The sequence below is a fragment of the Leopardus geoffroyi genome, chromosome A3 (assembly GCF_018350155.1).
Source record: "Leopardus geoffroyi isolate Oge1 chromosome A3, O.geoffroyi_Oge1_pat1.0, whole genome shotgun sequence".
Classification (NCBI taxonomy): domain Eukaryota; kingdom Metazoa; phylum Chordata; class Mammalia; order Carnivora; family Felidae; genus Leopardus; species Leopardus geoffroyi.
The window spans coordinates 86,171,126-86,193,348 of record NC_059336.1 but is presented as its reverse complement, the minus strand read 5'-3'; the positions used below and the strand labels follow the sequence as shown (position 1 = coordinate 86,193,348).

Sequence of the window (22,223 nt, the reverse complement as noted above, 5' to 3'; positions counted from 1 at the left end):
CTTGGGCTCCTAAACAATTATACAGAGTTCAGCTCTAGAAAAATTGAACTTGAAATGTGGGTAATGTACAGCTCCAAGAGGCAACTAGTATATTTGATATATGAGTCTTGGCTAGAGACATAATTTGGGAGTTTTCAGCATACTAATGTGAGTGGAATTGTTCGAAGACAGTGTCAGCAGTGAGAAGGGAAGTGACCCAAATCTAGAACCAACACGAACATTTAAAGGCCCAGCTCTAGTCAGTGAGATGAAAGGAGAACCAGAAGGTGGAGGAAAGAATTTCGAAGAGAGGGAACTCTCAATCAAACGAAGCTCCTGCATCCAGCAGAATAAGCACTGCAAGACACTCTCTGTCTTTGTCCTCTTAGGGTATTAGTTAGGGACTTTGGTGAGACCAAGCAGGTGGAGGGGGGGATGGAAGCCAGATGGCAGTGGGTTAAGGAATGAATAGGAAGTAAGGATATGGTGATACTGAGTCTTTAAAGATATTTGAGTGAGAAACCAGCAAAGAAATAGGTATCTATAGTGTCTATAGAGGAACATAGTCTGGAGATTTGTTGTTTTCTGTGTTTGTTTTTTTTTTTTTTTTTCAGATGTGGGGCAGGTGAGATTTGTTTACGTCTATTGATGTAGAAATGGTAGAGAAAAATACAAGAGAAAAACAAAGACCTGGAGAAGATTGGAGACAATGGGACAAAATGGACTAAAATGGAGGGGTCGCCTTCAAAGGGGGAATACTTGAATCTCAGAGGTAAGGGGAAGGACATGCATGCATCTTTTAAGAGTAGGACTGGAACTTTAGGAAATCACTTTTCTGTTATTCACAGGGCTCTTGGTGAAACCAGGAGGTGAAGTTCTTTGCTGAGAGTGATGGGTGAGAGGTGTGGGTTGAGGTCTTGAAGGAAACAGAGAAGAGTGAATAAACAAAAATCATTCATTCCTTTTCAAAATCTATCCATTTATTCAAAAATGTTGATTGAGCATGTACTATGTGTCAGATACTATTACAGGCACTTGGGCTGCAGCAGTCAAAATACAGTACCTGAATCTTGGAATTTGCATGACAGTGACAGTGATATCTTGGTGCTACACTCTGAGGGGGTCCATAGACAAGAAAGGCCAGAGGAGACAACCAGAGGAAAGTGTCTTGTGGTCTGGATTAAGCCATGTCAACTTTGCTCCTCCTCAGTTTCTTTATCAACAAAATGAAAGGATTGGGTTAAGTGGTTTCTTAGTTCCTCCACCCCTACCTCTCAGTGTCTTTGATTCTAAGACAGTGAGGCCTCTGGAATTGCTGAAGGAACAGCAAGAGAGAAGTGCTGAGTGGCCACTCTAAGCCAGGTGCTGGGCTACTTGGTTTGCACATGTTTTCTCTTCTAATTTTCACATGCAAACCAGGGTTCAACCAAGGTAAGTCAATTGCTATGGTTGCACAATGGAGCTTGGATTCAAGTCCACATCTGCCTAACTTCAAATCCTTTTCCAGTAGACTCCTCTGCTTCAGAAAGAACAGAAGACCAGAAGGGCAAATAGAAACAGAGCAGATACTGTCAAGTGTCTAGAGGCAGATTTGGTTTATATCACTTCAAAGGATATAATGGATATAATGGACGGGAGTATAGGAAGGACATGTTGGCTCAACGACAAAAAGACTTTTCTGGAAACTGGAATTGTCCAACTATTGAGCTGTTTGCCTCCAAAGGTAGCAGTTTCTCACCAACGCTATTCAAGTTAAGGGTAGCGAATGTCTCTTAGGATAGTTTGGGAAGTCATTGTTTTCAATTGTAGGCTTCTACAATTCTCCCAAATACTTTGATTTTAATACCATTCATGTATTTGCTTCTTTCCCCTCCCTCTCTCTCCTCTTGGCATCTGCTTTTTCCAACAATCTGGGTTTAGATGCTGTCTGCTGCAGCTTCTAATTTTTGACATCACAGAGAGGATACCTCCTAACCCTTCCCCTCCAATCAGGCAAGCAGGTAAGAGGTCAACTGAATTTGGAGGGAATGTGTTTGTCATTATATTGGTCTCAGGGGTCTTCTGAGATAAAGAATCTTATTCAAAGAAGAAGTTTATGGTTACTCACATGGGCTGGAAGACTTTACTGATGCCATGACACAGGAGTGGGGCTGCTTTAGAGTTCACGATGATCAGAACAATTTTACCAAAGACCTTGACAACTGGCTTCAAGCACATCCATGAAAGCTATCACAGTTGTGTCTTCCTTGGAGACTGTACCCAAGGAGGGTAAAATGACCTCCTTTTCTTTACCAGTGGACATTGATACTTACTGGAAAGTAGGACCTCCCAGGCTCTGCAACGTTTATAGTGCAGTTCAAAACTGCATTGTCCTCCCTTGGAAAGTGGTATAAAGAATGCTCGGAGAATTCTACCTGTTAGGACACACAGCCAGGCTGACCAACATGGTTGTTTCCTTGGGACTGAGGGAGCTCTCAAAATGTGAGATTTTCAGCGGTATCATAGGGAAAGTTCTGGGCACACTGGAATGAATTGGTCACCTTTCACCCTACACCTTTTACACCTGAGTCCAGCTAGAATAAGCCAAATGGCCCAGTGTGGTGCACTGTGGAAGAAAATGTTAATGATCCTTCTGAAAGAATATATTGTTCAATAAGAGAGACAGCGGTAAAATTTTGGTCTTATAACCAAATCAGGGTCCTTCTGAAAACACAAAGCCAAAAGTTATTCTAACACAGCAAAGATTAAAACAAAGTCAAGTCTCTGGTCAAAGATCTGAGAGTCTACCTTTGTCAAAAAGCATGCCCAAAGTAGTTAGTAGTTAGCAGAATAGCAAACGTAGGCTAGTTTTACTCATGGCAGAGCCCTATATATACATTGTGTTTCTCACCTGATGAATTTATGAGCCAACTGTTCCACAAAGTAATAGATTTCATTCCAGTGGTGCAGCACACTTCCTGATCTGGGAAAACAAAAGCAGATGGCACTTAATCAAGTGTTCATTCATCCTTACCTTGTATTATTTCTCTTTATGTTCTATTATCTTACATTAATTGGGCTCATTATCAGAAGCTTCTGTAACTTTGGAAATCATTTGGAAAGGTGTTTAGACTCAATGTTAGCGTTCTTGAAAATTTTGTTAAAGAATCTCCCTTCCCTCCCCCTTCCATCCCTTCCACCCCCACTCCACACACTAATGCACTAAAACAATACCTGGACCTACCCAGATTCACAGGTCGGTTTCAAATCTTTAAGAAACCATTGTTTCTGTGCAATTTAAATTATTCATTGATTAGGGAAGAAAAACAATTCCAGTTTATTTAAAGAAATTAGCACAAACTAGATGCCCAAAGACACAAAGACAAACAAATCCCCCTCCTCAAAGAGTCAGGTTTCATTTGCAAATACAGATGCAAAATCTCTAAATAAGATGATAGCAAAACAAATCCAGCAGGAATCCAAAAGAATAATAATTAATTAACCGGTGGAGTTTATTTCAGGAATGCATGGATGGTTCAACGTTTAAGAACATTTAATGTAACTATTCATACTAATAAAAAACGAAGAAAAACTCTACAGCCTTTCATTATATTCAAAAGGAATCTTCTTCCTAAAGCAGAGGGAAACTTTCTCTAGGACATATGGAATTACAGAATTTTAGATTTGGAAGGGGGCTTCTTTACTTCCCAAGATTGACTTCTGTTTTACTGATATCATTTATTAACTGCTTCAGTTCAGCTTGTATTTTCCACAATGCCAATACTCTCAATCTGTTGCAGTGACTTTATAGTAGGTTTTTCTGTTCTAACTCATTCTTTGCGTAGCTACGATGCCACTTCCTTTCACTTGAGGATATGTTTCAGCTGAGCACTGCATTTCTGCCTGTCATTCTAATAATTGTTGAGGTTAAGAGTTTATTCTTTCTACCCTGACATTTTGTACAAAGAGTTTCCATTTGTTTCAGATTACTTTATTCACTCATTTACCTTAATTTTAACTTCTAAAGAGTTATTCGTTGCTATTTTTTCCTTTGTTTCAGACTATTTTATAGATTTTTTAATGTTTTTATTTTATTTTTTTTTAGAGAGAGGATGCACACAGGGGAGATGCAAAGGGAGAGGGAGGGAGGGAGAGAGAGAGAAAGAGAGAGAGAGGGAAAGAGAGTGAGTGAGAGAGAGAGAGAGAGAGAGAGAGACTCATGCAACTCCACGCTCAATGCAAAGCCCATTGTGGGGCTCCATTCCACGACTGAGATCATGACCTGAGCTGAAATCAAGAGTCAGACGTTCAACTGACTGAGCTACCTAGGCATCCCTAGCCTATGGAAATTTAAGATGGATCTGTGCAATAGATTTTGTGCTTTCATTTTCATGGCACAACAACCCAAGAATTCTCATTCTGATTGAGTATATTCCATCTCTATAAGGATAATTTATTTGTCTCTGCCCCACATCCAAAAATGATGTGTTTATCTGACCTGAAGAAAGGGGCACAATATGTTACGGTCATACAGTGAAAGACTCCGTATCATAAGGCTATCTCATTTTTCCCAACTTAATCTGTAACTTCAATTCTAGGAAATATTCTGAAAGGATGTTTTGTAAAACTCAAAAACTGACTTTAAAAATGAAATGAAGATTAAATGTCTAAAAATAATTAAAGCAATTGTGAAAAATAATAATAAAGCTGGAAAGCTTGCCCTATCTGATATAATGACTCCATATGCATGACATGTGAAATAACTGTAGAGCCAATGGAGTAGAAGAGAGAACCCAAACCTCAACCTACATGAAGTCTTGCTATATAGTGAAAAAGTGACTCAGACTGAGGACAGAGAACTAACCCCCTAATAAATGATGTTAAGACAGTGGATTTCTAATTGGGGAAAAAACCCAGTTAAATCACTGTCTCATACCAAATGTAACCCTAGATGTATTAAAACCTAATGGGAAAAACAAAGCTTTAAACCATTGAGTGAATTATAGAAGGAGACTTTTATGTCCTCAGGTTAGTGAAGGGTTTCTCCAGCCAGGTACAGAAAGTAGGAATTATTTTTTATGAAAAGGATAATTTTGACTACCTGAACCATCTACAATTCTGAATGACAAATTGGTACCATAAACAGGTTCAAAGAAAAGAAAAGAATGATGTCTGCAGCAAATAAAAAAGACAAAATTTGTGTCCAGGATATGTAAATAATTGGTACAAGTAAATATTAAAAAGCAAACAATAGAAAAATAGACAAAGGATCAGAACACACAATCCCCTAAAGGATAGTAAATCAGCATTTGAACAACATTTAACTCTTCTAGGTAATACAGAAATACATATTTAAACAATTGTTTGGGAAAAAACAAGAAATTTCCTCTGGTGGCAGCATAGAGCCCTGCAGAGTTGGGGGTGAGGAGATGGACAGATGGCGAAAGGAATCTGGCAAGTAGAGGGGTGGGGACCCCTCCTCTCAAAAATAAACCTTTTCCATTCTGGCCTCTTAGCCTTTATACATATTCCAGCTGCTTGGGACACTCCAGGTCCACACTGCTCCTACTGATTCTTTAAGACTCAACGCAGTCTGTGCCTCTTGCCTTTGACTGACATAGATGGGGCTCATCACCCCTGCTCCATGCTTTCGGGGCACCATGTACATCTCTCAGTCATTACTATCTGCTCTCTCTGTGAGGGATTTAGGGATATTTGCCTCTCCAGCATCAACCTGTTTGTACAGCGGAAGAAAGAAGAGCATGAAAAGAAGAAGCCTTGATTGCTCAAGGAAGCCTCTTGATCTTTTGCCAGCTGGGCACCAGCTCTTCTGCCCTCATTTAGATAAACACTCTGAATTTGGTACTCAGACAGCTCCAGCCAATTCCTGTGACCCTGTGTGAACCCAAGAAGCCTTCCCATATGGGCCAGTGACTCTAGAGCACAGCTCCTTGGTCAGTGGACCTACCTAATCATCAACAGAAGAACCTACTCGCAGCTGGGAGTCTCCCAAGAGCTCACCAGAACTGCATATCCTAGCCCTGGGCTTTTAAAACTTTGGAAATCCTCTTTCATTAGAATCCAGGGCATCATCCTGGACAGGATTCAATTGTATACTTCAAATCTCAAAGACTGGCCCTAGCTGCTTTCCTTCAGCCATGGGGTAAATGGTCTGGTTCTGGGGTTAATGCTATATAAGTGCCTCAGAAGAGGCAACACATGACTGATTCAAGATTTCCTTGAATACTGGTCATCTGTGACCTCTTCTGAAATGTAGTGTTGTATGTTGGTCCAGGTGACCAGGACAAGGTCTATCTGAGGGGTAGTGTAAGATGGCTAGTGATTAGAGAGGAATCCCCTACTTCCTTCATCCCAAGTTTGATTTTCTCATTAGTAGAGAAGTCCTACAGCATGGGAATTCTATAGGAGGGAGAGGAGGAGGCAAAGTGTTGGTGAAATAGGGACTTGAATCAGAATTGAGGCACCATTCTTGGTTGTTTGCCTAAGGAGGAGAGGTTTGGAGTAAATTCTCAGGTTACCATTTCTTTGTTCTCAAGGATGGTCTTTATTTAACAGCTACAAATCTATTTGCATCCCTTTACTTAAATAGGTCATTCAATAATAACTCACACTTTCACACTGTCTTAAAACATTCCTTTTTCATGATTCTTCTATCTGACTGACATGTAAAATGTACACAATTTGGTATTCATGTGATTTGTTGATGCCACAAATAGGGCAAGATCTGAGAAATCACCTCAGGTGTTAAAGAAAAGTCTGTATCTATCTGAAAACCTTCTTGCTAATGGGCAGGGACTATATTTTCTCAAGAAGAAAATAAAATGAGACCCCTAAGACAAAACTGGAGGCAAGGAGATATTTGATAGGCTTGCTTCTCCTATCCCAACTCTGCTAATACTTGCCCTGAGACTGTTGAAGTTTGTTGTTTCATACTTAAACATCATCATTCTTTATGCAATTATATAAGCCTTGACCAAAATATACCGTTTTGGGGACACACTTGAAATGTACCTAGTCTGTTACCTCAAGTGTGGGTAAATATAACCTTCTCATATTCTGGGAACCAAACTGGTTTTGTCTTCTCTGGGTTACCATGGGACCCCAAGGGGTCTAACCTACTCAAGGAGCAGAGGAATATAGGGTTATCTATATCGCTGCCTTGGAATCCTTCTAGTCCTTATTACTGAGTCTTCTTAACTGGCAAAATCACACTCTGTCTCACCCCAAGGTTATATTACCCCCTGGGAAGGGAAAGAACCCCATGTCAGTTGCTTGTGGTTTTAGCCATGGAGGTGAGCTTGTTGGGGGTTCTGCTCGTATTTCTTTAACCCAAATCTGCAGGAGCAAAAGGCTTACCTGCCTGGTGCCATAGTCCTGCTCCCTGCCTCATCACCACCCAGTGGTCATAGCTAGACTTCCTAACCCTGAACTCTAAATACATCATTCATGGGGGGCCTCTGGAAACCATCCACTGTGACCTCATCCAGACTTCTGTCGTTCTGCCAGATGGATAGATATGTTAGGATAGATATAGGTCTTTGACTGAATTTGGACTTTGTGTTAAAAGATGCATGTGTCACTTGTACTTTGCCTTATAAATTGGTTTTCTGGCTTGGAATATGCCCTAGTAGGTACTCCCAGTACCTAGTTGTACCTAGTAGGTACAACCCAGGGTGGTGTGTCCATAGTTGGGTCATTGGCTTCCTCTCAACCCTGAGGACTTATGTGGATTCCTCCTGGTCATAGCCAGAAATAGGGTGTTAGATGGGGAAATGGTAGAGAGTGGATTCAATTCCAGCTTCTATCCACCCTACAACGTATAAAGCATACCATTAATCATATCAACCTATTTATTTAAAAAAAATTTTTTTTCAACGTTTATTTATTTTTGGGACAGAGAGAGACAGAGCATGAACGGGGGAGGGGCAGAGAGAGAGGGAGACACAGAATCAGAAACAGGCTCCAGGCTCCGAGCCATCAGCCCAGAGCCTGACGCGGGGCTCGAACTCACGGACCGCAAGATCGTGACCTGGCTGAAGTCGGACGCTTAACCGACTGCGCCACCCAGGCGCCCCTCAACCTATTTAATAGTTAATGCTCTTAAAATCCCAGCTATGGAGTCCTGATGTTCTCTTCAGGCAGTAATGGCTCACCCAGCCATTGTTACCAAAGCTCCAAGGTAGATATAAAAACTGCCTCTTAGCCCAGATTATGTAGGAACTTGCAAATGTTTCACTGGACTCTGTTATGGGTTTAAAAAAACTGCTTTTAAGACAAAGTCGGTGGCAAACTATAGTCATGGAGAGCTGAAATGTCCATGTTGTAGAAAATCAGCAGATGTGAAATGTCCCTGATATTTGACTTAATTAAATCTTAATTCAAATACAATTCTAGTCACTGAAGATTTCCCTAATTCAGCTGGGTATCAGGACAATGTGGAGGATTCAGGCTCCTTATTGGGATTTTGTGCCTTGGTTCAGTATAAGTCTCAGCAAAATTTGGAATTCAAGGGGCCTCCAGGAATTCTGCTTGAATACAGTCCTACAGAGTTCCGTGCTTGAAGATCCATCCAATATACATGGGTCCACTAAAAATCAGAGTCAATGCCTTTTCACACCACTTTTTTGACTTGACTTTGAGAAGGGTTTCCCAGATCGTGGGATGGCAAAGCCACCAGTCCTTACTACTAGCTCCACAAGAAGTAAGTGCTGGGGGCAGCTCCAAAGTTTCTTACTTATTTTTGTTTTTCTATGCCCTCTCCAATGTTTGGAACATAGTAAGAAATCAACAAACTTTTGTGTCATTGCATTCATTATGAGTTCCCAGCAAGGGATTTCACATGTAACCTGGCATTACCCTCAGATTACTGCTCAATTACTTCCAAAGGTCTAATATGCAAAGAGTAGGAGCAAAATAAGAACTCTAAATCTCATTCTGATTTGTTTTCTGAAATACATTCTTTTGTGCTTATGTGAGTTTCCAAACCTCCCTGTGGTTAAGCTCCTTAGAAAACACAGGCTCTTTCCATTAGCCACACACACAACCAGAGTCAGAAAGAATCAAGTGGGCCAAACTGAGTTTAAATTGTCTCCCCTTCTTTTGCACATGGGTTAGAATAAGACGAAAGGGAAAACAGAGCTTATTTTTGAAGCCATCACCCACAAGTCTTTTAATCCTGGAAGAGAGAGTTGCTCTAACGATGGAAATTATAAAACTGTCAGTCCCACTCTTCCTTAGCCCCACCCAACTGAAGTCACTGATGTCCTAAGTGACCCACCCAGGTCCCCAGCTAATCCTGGAAGGGTGCGCAGGCTCAGGCGCCACTAAGTGGGACAAGCAATTAGTTAGTCCGTCAAAGGCCCAGCATTCATTGGCCCCCTCCCTCTGCTCCCCAGCTTCTTCCGTGGCCTCCCTCATTCCTCCTAACCTCACATTGCACTCAAATTGGCTGGAGCCCGAAACCCAGCCCACGCCTTATCCTCCTATTACTGACAGGGTTCATGGCCAAGCCTTCCTCATGCTTAAAAAGCTTGACCTTGACTCTTGCCTCCATTCCAACTTCTTCAGATACCAGTCCAGACCCAAACCAAACCATTGAGCACTCCACTTTGAGTTTGGGGGCTCCTCTCTATGTTGTGGAGACCCCAGCCCAGGACACCCAGCCCCACCCTACTGACTTGTGAGGAATTTTTCCTTTAGTCAATCTGACTGATGGCTGTAAAAACAATGACTTTCAAGCTGCAGAATGCAACCTATTAGTGATTTGGGAAATCATTTTGGTAGGATATTGCCAACATTAAAAACAAAATGAAGCAGAATGGAATAGAAATGTTAGGATCCATTGCATGCTGTAACAGAAAGTAATTCTGTGTGGAACTTTTTGTCAATTATATGTAAGTAATATGATAGATAGATAGATAGATAGATGTAAACTGTATTTTCTCTTGCAAATCAGAGCAAAAGGATATTATAGCAAAATAAGTACTCCTTTCATCTCTATTAATTTGACTTTTCCAGCACACACACACGCACACACACACACACCAGGAAAAACCTAAAATATTATCTGATACCAACTATTCGTACGTTTGGTGCAAATTTAACACAAAACTATAGTTGTTTGGAAAACAGAAATTGGTTACTTGTCCAAAAGGTATTTCCCCTCACTAAAATGAACACTAAGATGTGATAGGTCAGACCCCCCACCCAGGTTACCAGCCAAAGCCACCAACATGATGTGTGGATGACCACTAGGTGACCATGACCAGACAAGGACAGTAACGTGGCTGCCAGGGAAGTCAGAGGCCCCCTTCACATGCATATGCCAGGAGGACACAATAAGCCATGTGAGTGAGAGAAGTGGAGGGCGGGGAGGGACAAAACCTCAAATTTGATATACTGACTGTTTAAATTCTTGCACTGGGCTCAGATTTCCAGTTTGGAAAAAAGTGGTCTCTTCTGGTCACCACACCTGCACCCAGCAGGAGGGTCTTTCTTGGATTAAGAAAGCAGCTCTAAACTATTTTCTACATATCCAAGTACAGTAAAAATGGTTTTTTTTTTCTACCCTGGGATATATATATTTGTAATTACTGCATTTCTTTATACAGAAATTTACTCTTGAGGCTGTTCAGACCAGCAGTTATGAACACCGACTTGGTGAATGCCCATGTGAGTTTAAACTCCTGATTTGAGTTCAGACTCCTTCCTGTTCTTCCACTTACTAGTATGGCATTTGAACAAGATGTTTTGCTTTCTTACACTTCAGCTTCCTCCTTTATACAATGGGGATAATAGTATCTATCTCATAAGGATTGTTTTAAGGATTAAATCTAATGATCCCAAGGTGCCAAGTATCCTGCCTGAAACACAGTGAGCACACAGGACAGTGGCCGCTCTACCTCCCTTCCCGCCATCGTGATTATTAAAGTCCCAGGGGTAAGATCTGAAGTGCTCGTTTCTTGTCCATCACTGACACCTGGGATTACCTCTTTCTGAAATATCTGTAAGTTTTATAGATGAAAATGGATCTTCACTGCAATTTTTATTTGGATGGACTTAATTATAAGCCACAGATTTTTTTCATATTTATTGTGCACTTTCTGTTTTAAAAACACTGAGTATCAATAAGCATTCTTTTCTTTTTTTAATGTTTATTTTTGAGAGAGAGAGAGAAACAGAGTGTGAGCGGGGGAGGGGCACAGAGACAGAGAGATACAGAATCCGAAGCAGGGTCCAGGCTCTGAGCTGTCAGCACAGAGCCTGACATGGGTCTTGGACCAACAAGCTGTGAGATCATGACCTCAGCATGACCTCAGCCGAAGTCCGACACTCAACTTAACCGACTGAGCCACCCAGGTGTCCCTTGAATATCAATTAGTACCAACGACATAATTTGCAGAAATCAGTGCAAAATGAAAAGGAAAGCCTCTTGTTCAAAAATTACTAAAAATTTCAAGATGGTGACAGCAGAGCATTAAACCAAGTGCCAGACCTTTGTAAGTGCGGGCTCCTGGGTGACTGCACAGGTCCCATGTGCCCGTGAGGCTGACCCTGCCATCAATATCCTTTGCCCATTTTCTACTGGGATGCAAATGTTTTCTTAGCCCAGGGGTCAGCAAACTCTCTGTAGAGGGCCAGACAGTAAATACTCCAGGTTTGCAGAGTATGGTCCCCATGGCAACTGCTCAAATCTGCTGTTGTAGCACAAAAGCAACCATTGAAAGCAGCCACTGATAATAATAAATTTAAAAAGTGTGGTGATGCTACAATTGTATTTACAAAAACAGTCTGCAGGCCATAGTTTGCCAACCTCTGTCCTAGACAGTGACTTTCTTTCAGTTTTTCTCATCACAAAAATCTATGTATTTTTCCTGGTAGCTAAAGTTTGAGTGTAGCTAAACTTTAGTGTATTTTTCCTGGTAGCTAAACTTTTGCTACTTATTTCCTGTTATTTATTGCTGAGAATGTGGACTAGAAAAATTGTGCCTTGGGATATATATGGAGGCATTCTTTGCAACTTAATAAATATTTCATGGATATTTGAAAAGAAAGTTTATTCTCTGTGGGGTATATGGTTCAAAATATATGTATTAAAACAGCCTCATTATTCATACCCTCTATGTCCTTTGAACACTTAAGTATTCAGAGAGATGTCTTTTCAGATTCCACTAAGAAAATGATTTGTTTTTCATCTTCGGCAGTCAAGAATAGATGAGAGTTATCTTAATACATTCCCTAAATATTGAAGCACCCTTGCATTTCTAGGATAAACTTTACTTGGTCTTGGTATATTCTTCTTCTACTACACTGTTAGTATTATTTTGATGATATCTGATTTTGGATTTAAAGTTTTTATTCAGTTTGGTCAGCAGTTTTGCATATGAACATGTTATCTTTAGTAGATATTGATATCAGATATATACAAGCTTCCTAAAATAAACTGGGAGACTCCATCTTTTTCTGTTTTCTGGAAAAGTGTGATACTGAAATTTTCTGTTCCTTGAAGATGAACTTTTCTAGAACTTTCCATGAAACTCCACTGGTCCAAAACCAAAGGACCTACTCACAAAGGCAAACTAGTCCCTCTCAAATGTCCACATTCTACTGGGAGGGGGTGAGGGAGGCAAAGTTGGAAAGATTGAGCATTTTGCCTAACTGAATTTTCTAAAATCGCAACATTGGACTCTTACTATCACTTTGGTTCAAAATTTAGGGATTTCCATAACTCTTACTACTCAGTTGGTGGACCTGGGAGGAAGAAGAGGGTTTGGGGAGCTAAAAGTAGACTACATTTTGGTTTGTTGTTGTTGTTGTTGTTGTTTTGTTTGTATATGAATGTAGTGGAAGTAATTTTTTTATAGCCTGAGTAAAAAATTTCTATTTTTCACTTCCTCTTTTGAGAATCTATCCGTTAAGTTTTACGTGTCTGTATAACCTCATATTAACTTCTCCGGGGCCAATTACCTCTGTTTCTTTTATGCTACATCTTTTTCTTGCTCTTTATTTCCAATATACTCTACATTTTGATGTCAATATTTTCTAGCAGTTTTTCTCAGTAAGGGTATGTGGATGACATACATTTTGAATTTTGAAAGCCTAGTTATGAAATTTAAATATCGCATTTCACTCAGAACTCTATAATTACTGAGGGTTTTTTTTTTTTTTTGAGCATTTAATGTTGTAGGCCAAAAAGAAAAAAAAATCTAATATCAGTCTGAGTCTTGCTTTTTTTTGCGGGGGGAAGGGAAATCTAATTTTTTTCTTTTTTGGAGGAATGTAGACATTTCTATTTAATCTTATATTTTAAGAATTTATCTATAAGGTTGTGTATGTTGTGGATCCTTTTAAAAATTAATTAGTTTGAGTATTTGGTAGGTCCTCTAAATGTTCTCTTTTCTCTTCCTAGAATTTTTATAGTAAATATATTGTATATAGTTTATATAGATATATTTTTTATTGTGTATATGTGTGTGTGTGTGTGTGTGTGTGTGTTTATATATCCTGTTCCTAGCACCTATCTCCTGTCTCATCATTTTCAACTCTATATTCTTTCTGCTTGAGTTCTGGGAAAAACTTCTTAAACTGTCTTCTGATGAACTGAATTTACTTTCTGCAATATGGTGGTCATTGTTTCCAATGGATTTGAATAGTCAGAAATATACTTTCCAAAATCTTCTTATTTTCAGCATGTTCCTTTTTCCTGACAGGCTGCTCTTGTTTGTTGATGTATTATTATCTAAAATTTACTGATGATACTAACTGGACGTATATTTGCTTAAATGGCTTCAATGGTCATTGCCACTTCTTTTATATAATAACTATTATATTTAAAGTTTTCTTTAATCTTGATTCACTTTTTGGTAATTTCCTGAAAATTATCCCTACTCCCTTTTTTTTAGAAGAATCCATATGTATTTGAAAATGTTTTCCTATTTTCTTCACATGTGACATCTTTGCTGAATATAACATTGTAGGTCATAAATTTATCCATCAAAATTCTCCACCATTTAATGTGTCAGAACCTTTGTAGGTAACCCGTGTCTTTACCGCTCGTAAAATTCTTCTTTTGTCTTTGAAATTAAAAATGATCACAAGGACATACCTAAGTACTCATCTCTTTTAATTAACTAATTAACTTTTATTGCTTCTTGATAAGCCTATTCAATCTTCATTTTCAGGTTTTTCTTAAATCAGGAAAGTTCTATTCAATCTTTGAGTGTTTATTCTAGACTATTCTTTAGCAACTGAAATTATCCGGTATGTTGGATAATTGGATATCTATTTTCATCATTCAATATTTCTTACCTTCTCTCTTATCACTTTATCTAACCCATTTTCCTATTCAAATTTGGAGCATTTCTCAAACAGGCTTCATCAATTCATTTCATTTTCTCCATTGTTGGTTTGGCTCTTTACTGCTTCTAAGGTGAGTTTACATTTTTACCTATTATTTCATATTTTGTTAACTGCTCTAGGTTCCTTGTCTCCTTGTTTCATATTTTATCTATTTCACAGATTTCTTATTTTATTTAACATCATTTAATTTACAAAACATATGGTGCCAAAACTGTCCTCTTTTGCTTTGAAAATTCTTTGTGTATAAACATGTTCTTCTTTCACCTTGGGAATTTTGTTTAATCCCCTTTTAAAGTTGCTGAAATTTTATAGGCCCTATTGTCATCCTTGAATGTGGGAAGGTGTTGCTGAATCTGGTATTTGCTTCCGACATAGTTTCTTGTGGTGTTTTGTTTTTGTTTTTGTTTTTGTTTTGCCTCATTTCACATTCATAAACTTCTCTAAGAACTTAATCCGGAAGAAGGGAGTTGCTTTTGATGGCTAAAATAAGCTTAGGTTATTGTTCCATCACTTAGAGAAGAATAGGGAATGGAATAGACTCTTATCATTTGCCACAGATGAATTTCATCCTCACAAGGTTTGCATGTTTTTATTTGGACATGGTTACATCCATTCCAGCTTGTCATTGGTAGGGGTTTTTGGCCTGGTATTCACTTCAGGTTCATATTTTGTTGTACCAGACATCTTTCCTGGCCCTTACTGTATCCACAGAATCAAAGACAGAACTCTGCCATTTCCCTGGAGGTCCAGGATCTATGAAGGTCCAGGATCTATGGGGAGGACTCAGTGAAGCTGGACAGAACCAGGGTCATGAAGATGACTGGGGCTCATGGGATCTTTCTTTTGTGGCTTAATTGCCCCTTCTTTATCCAGTGTAGTGGCTTCTGTACAATGCAGAAGGGCTCCAAGGAGATGGCTCTCATCACTCTTATGTCCCACTCTTTACTTCAAACTCACTTCTAGATTTGGGATTGTTTTTTTAGCTTCTCCCAAATCTTACTCTCCGTGTTTTCTACAACTTGGCAACAGAGTTGAAAGTAGAGCCTGGCTAACATCCTTCAAACTCAGTCCATCTGTTTTGTTTCTAGTGGAATTTCTTACAAGTGTGCTGCATGTCAATGTCACTATCTTTAGTCTTTGGACCTGATGCAGGCTGCCCCCACATGCCTCCTTAAGACTTTCTCTTTTAGGGGATTGGGGCAGTTTTAGATGATAGTGGGGGAGGTGGTGAAGGAGAAGTTGTGTATGTTCATCTTTCTTTTCAGAAATCCTAAACAAACTTTCTTATCTCCTCCTAAGACCATCAGCTCATTAAATTTTAGTTCCAGCATTTATGATACCCTGAAAGTGCACTTCCAAAAGTTGCCAATGCTTTATTTCTGCTAAAATATATGGCCTTTCTCGGTTCTCATCTTGCTGGATGTATTTATAATATGCATAAATACAACACACTCTATTTATTGTTTCAACAAATGGATTTTTGAATGCTACTAGGTCCTTTCGAACCTATAAAGATTAATAATTCCAACCCTTGATATTTGTTAAGTACTTACTAAGCAGCAGGTATTGTGGTGAGCACTTTACCCGCATTACCACTTAGTAATAGTAGCTAACACTTCATGAGAACTTTCTACGTGCTCATAGGGTTCTGTTCTAGGCACAACCACCCCATGTGATAATATTATCTCCCTTTTTACAAATGAGGAAACGGAGTTCACAAAGAGGTTAAGTAGCTTGCTCAAGGACACACAACTAGTTAAATGGCAGAGTTGGAATCTGAACTCAGGTGGTCTGGCTCTAGAGTCCACACTCTTAGTCTAAACACTGTTCAGTCTCCTTTCTGGTGTTTAAACCTGGGCTTTTAACACCTATGCAACACTGCCTCCCCATGGAGGGGTCAGGAAATGCACAATTACAATTTATAATGCTAGTTATTAATAGTGAGAAGTACTAGAAAATCTCCACAAATTCTTATGGGAATGTGGGAGTGGGTATACCAGGAAAGGCTTAAAATTGGGGCACTTGGGGAGAACCAGGAGTGCTGTATTGGTTGACCATTTTAATGGAGTAAAGCATACAAGGAGCTTCACCAGTTTGGCCTTTAATCATCTCCCCTTTTGTTTCTTTGATATTGTCTTTTATGACAATTAACAATCAGGATGGCCATATACGTTAAAATCCAAACAGACATTTTCAAAAGTAAAATAAGAAACCATTAATAATTGTGCTGGGACAAGAAGCATAAGCCAGTAATGTCCTGGGCCGTGATTTATTGATCAGTGGTTAGATTATGGCTGTCCAATGGCATCTTGAATTTCCTTTTATTATTTTGACTGGTGTATAGGTACAGTTAGGATACTTCACTTTTTAAATTTTCTATGTGATTTCCATAAATTTGGTATTTGCATTACCTTGTATGTGAGAAATGATGTCAGAATGACTATGATTCTGATCATAATCCTTTGCCACCAAGATCTTGGGAAAGCTCTATTCCAGGTGGTTCCTACAGGTATTTATTAACTGGAGCTGTACATGGTTGAGCATCAGGATTTGAGGCAAAGAAGATAAGGCCACCACTGAATGAGACCCCAGAGGACGAACACTAAGGGTTATTCCTTTCCATCTCTTGATAATCAACCATCCTGCTGCTTATCATGCAATGTGAGTTGTTATGGAGTTGAGACATTCTGAATAAGGAAGGGATTTTGAATGAAGATGTGATGTAGAGAGGTGATTGTTCTTTTTTTTTTTTTTTTTTTTTTTTTTTTGTACTACAGGGAGCCCACAACTAGTGATAGGAGGGGGCCAAGTACTAATGATCATCTCATAAGGGTGAGAGGGCATCACCTATGTAAAGATGGGAGTGGTGATAAAGGGCATTAGCTAAAGGCAAGAAAGTGTATGAGTTAGTTCGGGGAACCACATGGTACAGTTTTGTTGGAAATTACAAGGGTGTAGGTTGTGGTAAGAGATGAAACTAGGGAAATAGCGGCCTGAGCAATAAGGCTCTTGAATACCTTGCTAAAGAGTTCACATTTTGCTCTAAAAGAGTTCTGGGTAAGTGTTTAAAGGTCAAAGGATGGGTCAGATGATGTCAAGATTAGATGTGTGTTCTAAAAAGATTAATTTGGTGCCACTGTCAAGAATACATGGGGTGGGGGAAGGGCGAAGAAAGTAGGTAAGGAGACCAATTTAGAGACTATTTCAGCGAACTGGTTGAGAAAAGGGAAAGGCCTGAGCTAAGGCACCGAGGAGGCAGAGAATGGGGTCATGTGGGATGATCACAGGACAGATGTCAGGGCAGGTGTTGTCCAGCCTTGCAGTATGAAAAAGATACTCCCAGATTTTTGGTCTAAGTGGCTGGGGTTTGTGGTGATGTCATTCACCAAGACTAGAAATAAAGGAAAAGATGATATAAAGGGGTAAACAGTGGATTATTCTTCCACTGGAATTCTCTCTCTCCTTGCCTCGGTGGTACAATTCTTCTCTGGTTCTCTTCTGACTGTTCTGGAAACTTCTTCTCAGTTAGTGGAGTTTCTTCTTTGGCACAGATATTCCTGTTGGCAGTTCCTCTAAGGTTGGACCCTGGCCATCTCTGTCAATAAACTCCACCTCTTCTTGACATTTTAAAAATCCTGAGATTATCTTGGTATCATCTCGGTATTATTTATTATTCATATCCACATTTTCGACTACTACCCTTGGGCTAACAACACTCAAATCTTTATTCTCACTCTCAGGGTATAAATCCAACTGCCTGCTCAGCATCTCCACCCAAATGCCCTACGTGTTCAGACTCAACACATCCACACCAAGTCTTCTTTCCTTCTGAAACCTCCTCCTTACTCTCTCAAGACTCTTTCCTCTTCCACATCCCATGTTCATCAGGTCCTGTTGCTCCTCACTACAAAAGAGCTCTCAATTTCATCTATTCTCTTCCTCATTTTAATTTGACATTAAAAAATCCACTCTTCCTAGATTCTTTCCTGTCACTCTCCCTGTCATGTTTACACCACAAGGGAGGTGGGTCACTTTGCTATCCTGTATGTTACCCCTTTGCGAACAATGTCTTCTTCTTTACTTGGTTACCTGGCAAAATCCCGCTCAATGTTCAAGTTCCAGCTCCAAAGTTACCTCCTCTATGAAGCCTCCTAGGCCTCTCACATCTCACCCAAAATTATTTTACCAACTCTGTTTCCCTAGCCCTTTATCTCTTCTACTAAAACGTGAAATCCTTGAGAACCAGAGACCTCCAGAAGTTTAGCACGGTTTGAAAATTCTGCATTAAATTGGTGTGTCCCTTCTCCTAGCCAGGTAGTCCTGCTTGGAATCTAGGGAGGTGTCTTTTGTTAGAGACCCACATCCTCTTTCTCCAGGGGTAATTACCACCAGCAGCAGCATCACCCTCACCATTACCATCTGTCATTTGGGTACTCACATACCAAATGCTTCATTACAGGTTTTAATCTAATGTTATTCTATAACACTTCTGTGAGGCAGAAATTTAAGGACTATTTTATTGGTAAGAAGACTGAGGTTCAGAGAGGCTAAGTAATTTTCAACAAGGTCACGAAGCTTGGTGAAAAGGCTGAGCTGGTGTTTAAAGCCAGAGATGTCTGATTCCAAAGTTGGCTTTCTTAACGCTTATGCCTGAGCCTTGGTTCATTCTCCTGAGGCACTGGAGCCACATTTCATGTGTGACATCTCCATAGAAAGGGAACAAAGGACTGTACTGGCAAATACACGGCTTAGATGTATATGCACACAAGATAGGGCCTGGTAACACTAAAGGGCAGTGCATAGTCTGTCTGATCTCTGCTCTTCCTTCTCCTCATCAGGTTGGACTTTTCTACCACTGCCGAAAATAAGAACTCTGCTTGGTCTCCAGTTCTGAGGTGCCTGCTGCCTCAGCGACATCTCACCATAGAGGAGAAAGGACATCATTATGGGGCAGCTTTCCTTGTCTTCCTGTTCACTCTTACCACTTATTGTGGGAGGGAGAGACCCACATCAGAATCACCTGGGAATTTTTTCCAAAATATACATGCTCGCCTTGGCCTTCTCAGGTTCTGATCTGGCCCTTGGTTAAGAACTACTGGTTGAGGGGCCCCTGGGTGGCTCAGTCGGTTAAGCGTCTGACTTCGGCTCAGGTCATGATCTCACAGTTTGTGAGTTCGAGCCCTGTGTCAGGTTCTGTGCTGACACCTTGCTCAGAGCCTGGAGCCCGCTTCAGACTGTCTCCCTTTCTCTCTGCCCCTCCCCGCTCACACTCTGTCTCTCTCAAAAATAAATAAACATTAAAAAAAAAGAACTACTGGTTGAACACATTCATTTCCAAGGTCTACAATTTCCACTTGTCCTTATCAATGAAACCTTCCCATTTCTTCCAGACAAAATGCTCGTCCTGCTCAGCTGCAGTCCAGGGATGCTAGGAATCAACATCATTGCCATGCCTTGCTCTACCTGACCGTCTTTCAGTCAGGGGTTCTCGACCTGGGCAGTACTATCTCATAAGAAGGCATTCAGAAATAAATGTAGGAGCATTTATTTATTGGTTATCACAATGATCAAGATGGCTACTGGCATTTACAAAGCAAGGATCAGTAATGTTAAGCATCCTACAGATCCCCACATTGAAAAAATGTCCTACTAACATTGTCAACAGCACCCTCACTGAGAAACACATTTGGTGTTTGATTTAAGCTTTGAATCAGTTTCTTCAATACATGGGCATCCTCTGGGCTCAGCTGCTGCAGTGTCCGGGGGCTGCTCTCCCTTGCCAGCCTCCCAAGTTCCCTCATATCCTATAAACTATGGAAAAAGAGATTCTTAGTTTTCAGATGTTCATGTAATACAAAGGTGGCAGGAAAGCTTGTCTAATCTCCATTTCTGCTTTCCATTTAATCTAATTTAACTCCTTACCCACTAAGATGTGGGAAGAATGGGGAAGGGGGAAAAAGGGCAGGAGCCATCACTGCCTCATGGGCAGATTGAACTATCACGTCTGACAGGAATCCCAGGTTGATGAATAAATACAAAATCTAGCTCAAAACCAACCCTTTCCCATCTGTCTTATGTATCTCTGCCCTCTCTCAGTGACTACTCCTTTCTTGCTTACTCAGGCCAAACCCGTGTATAATTATAGGTTTGCAGTAGAGTCTTTTAATGCCCACCCATATCTGGCTTTCCTCTCCTTTTAGACATGGGAAGATGACCTTTTTCACCCTCTTTCCATAGGCTGAGGCCAAGTAGCTAGTTCTGACCAATGTGTTGTGAGTGGAAGGATGTGTATCGGTTTCTGCTGGAGCATTTCATTGCCAGTGAGAGACCCTCCAGCATTTTCTTCTCTTGTAGCTGTCATGGTGGAAGCTGGTGTTAAGATGACGAGCAGAGAGCCCTTGCTGACTCCCATCCAACATGTGGAGTAGGCAGAGATTATAAACAAAAGTTTATACCTTTGTTGCTTTTAGTCACTGCGATTTTGGGAATTGTTTGTTATTACAGCATAACTTAGCCTATCCTGATTGATTCAACGTTCATTTGCATGTTTAGATTTTTTTCAGCTTTGTGCGTAGATCGTGAGTCAGAGTGGCTTGGGTTTGAGGCTGAGTTTCACCACTTAGAGTGACCTTGGCTAACCTTTCTAAACCTCAATTTTCTCATGTGTCAAATGGTGATCATGACTGTACTAACCTTACGTGGTTGTAAAAACTAAATGGGGTAATACAAGAAAAGCACTTACCACAGTGTCTGGCAGGTAGCAAGGGCTCAGTAAATGTTACTTACTATTTTTTTTATTGTTGATCTAAAATTGACTTTACTTGCCCCCTGCCCCAAATCCTCAGGAGCCTTTAGCTCTGGCTGCCTAGAATCCTTCTAATATCCTTCTGCCTAAAAAGCAAATAGTCTGGAACTGCTTCCTGCTTCTTTTCCATTCCTTGCAGCTCCCAGAACGGGACATGCTTGCAATAGACACTGTGTTACCTATATCTTTAATTGAGTACACACTTGTGATTGGAACTGAGAAAGTATGCCAAATGAATGAAAGAATCAGCCAAAATGAAGAAACCTGATTACTTTTTTCAGTATGAAACTGGCATGTCTGGGAAACATGTCAGGAGATGTCCAAATACTTATTTTGTCTTTTGTTGCTGAGTGATCGCTGGGAAAGGCAAAATCCAGTCTCTTGGCCACAAATCAAAAATAGACATACATTCCAAATTAGCAGAGAGAAAATCCCGTTTGCATTTATGTGACAGCCAAACCTTGCTAAGGGATGCCAGAGTTTGTTTCTGGACCTCTGGGAGTCCTTTAGCACTTGAAGATAATTACAGGTTATCTTAGGACAGGCGCCTTCCTCCAACACTCTTGGATTCTATTCTCAACTTGACACTGGGTTTTACCAGGTCTCCATAGCTAAGGAAACTAGAAGCAATTACTTGGCTAATCCAGACAGAAATACAAAACAAAACACCTATGCCTTATTTATTTTTATTTTTGACCCATATGCCAATCTCCAATTTGTAGGCAGTTCTACCAACTATTAACTAGTCTAATACATCCTTTTCAAACCTGGAGCCTAACTGGAGAAACATTTAAAACCAACCATAAAATCCATTTCAATATAAAAAGGAAAGAAAGAAAGAAAGAAAGAAAGAAAGAAAGAAAGAAAGAAAGAGTTGGGAAGGGAGGGAGGGAGGGAGGGAGGAGGAAGGAGGGAAAAAAGGAGAGAAAGGAAGGGAAGAAAGAGAAGAGAAAGGGAGAGATTGATTCCTGGCCCCTGAGGAAATTTTTTTTTTCTTTAAATGAGGCCTCTCATAACTATTATTGTAGCATTTTCAAGATATCTTATAATGGACTTTTTGTTTTCCTTATTCAGAGCTAAT

General features: G+C 40.1%; 2 protein-coding genes across 7 annotated transcripts in view; one reads left to right on the top strand and one right to left on the bottom strand.

Annotated features, from left to right (window-relative positions):
* Positions 1-22,223, top strand: part of GKN2 (gastrokine 2) — a 326,024-nt gene that overhangs the window by 236,771 nt on the left and 67,030 nt on the right. The window lies entirely within an intron of this gene.
* Positions 1-22,223, bottom strand: part of ANTXR1 (ANTXR cell adhesion molecule 1) — a 221,603-nt gene that overhangs the window by 192,859 nt on the left and 6,521 nt on the right. For all 5 annotated transcript variants that reach the window (XM_045446307.1, XM_045446308.1, XM_045446309.1 and 2 more), the window contains exon 2: positions 2,870-2,941. In XM_045446307.1, coding sequence (XP_045302263.1) covers positions 2,870-2,941 — 72 coding nt within the window. The remainder of the gene's footprint in view (positions 1-2,869; positions 2,942-22,223) is intronic.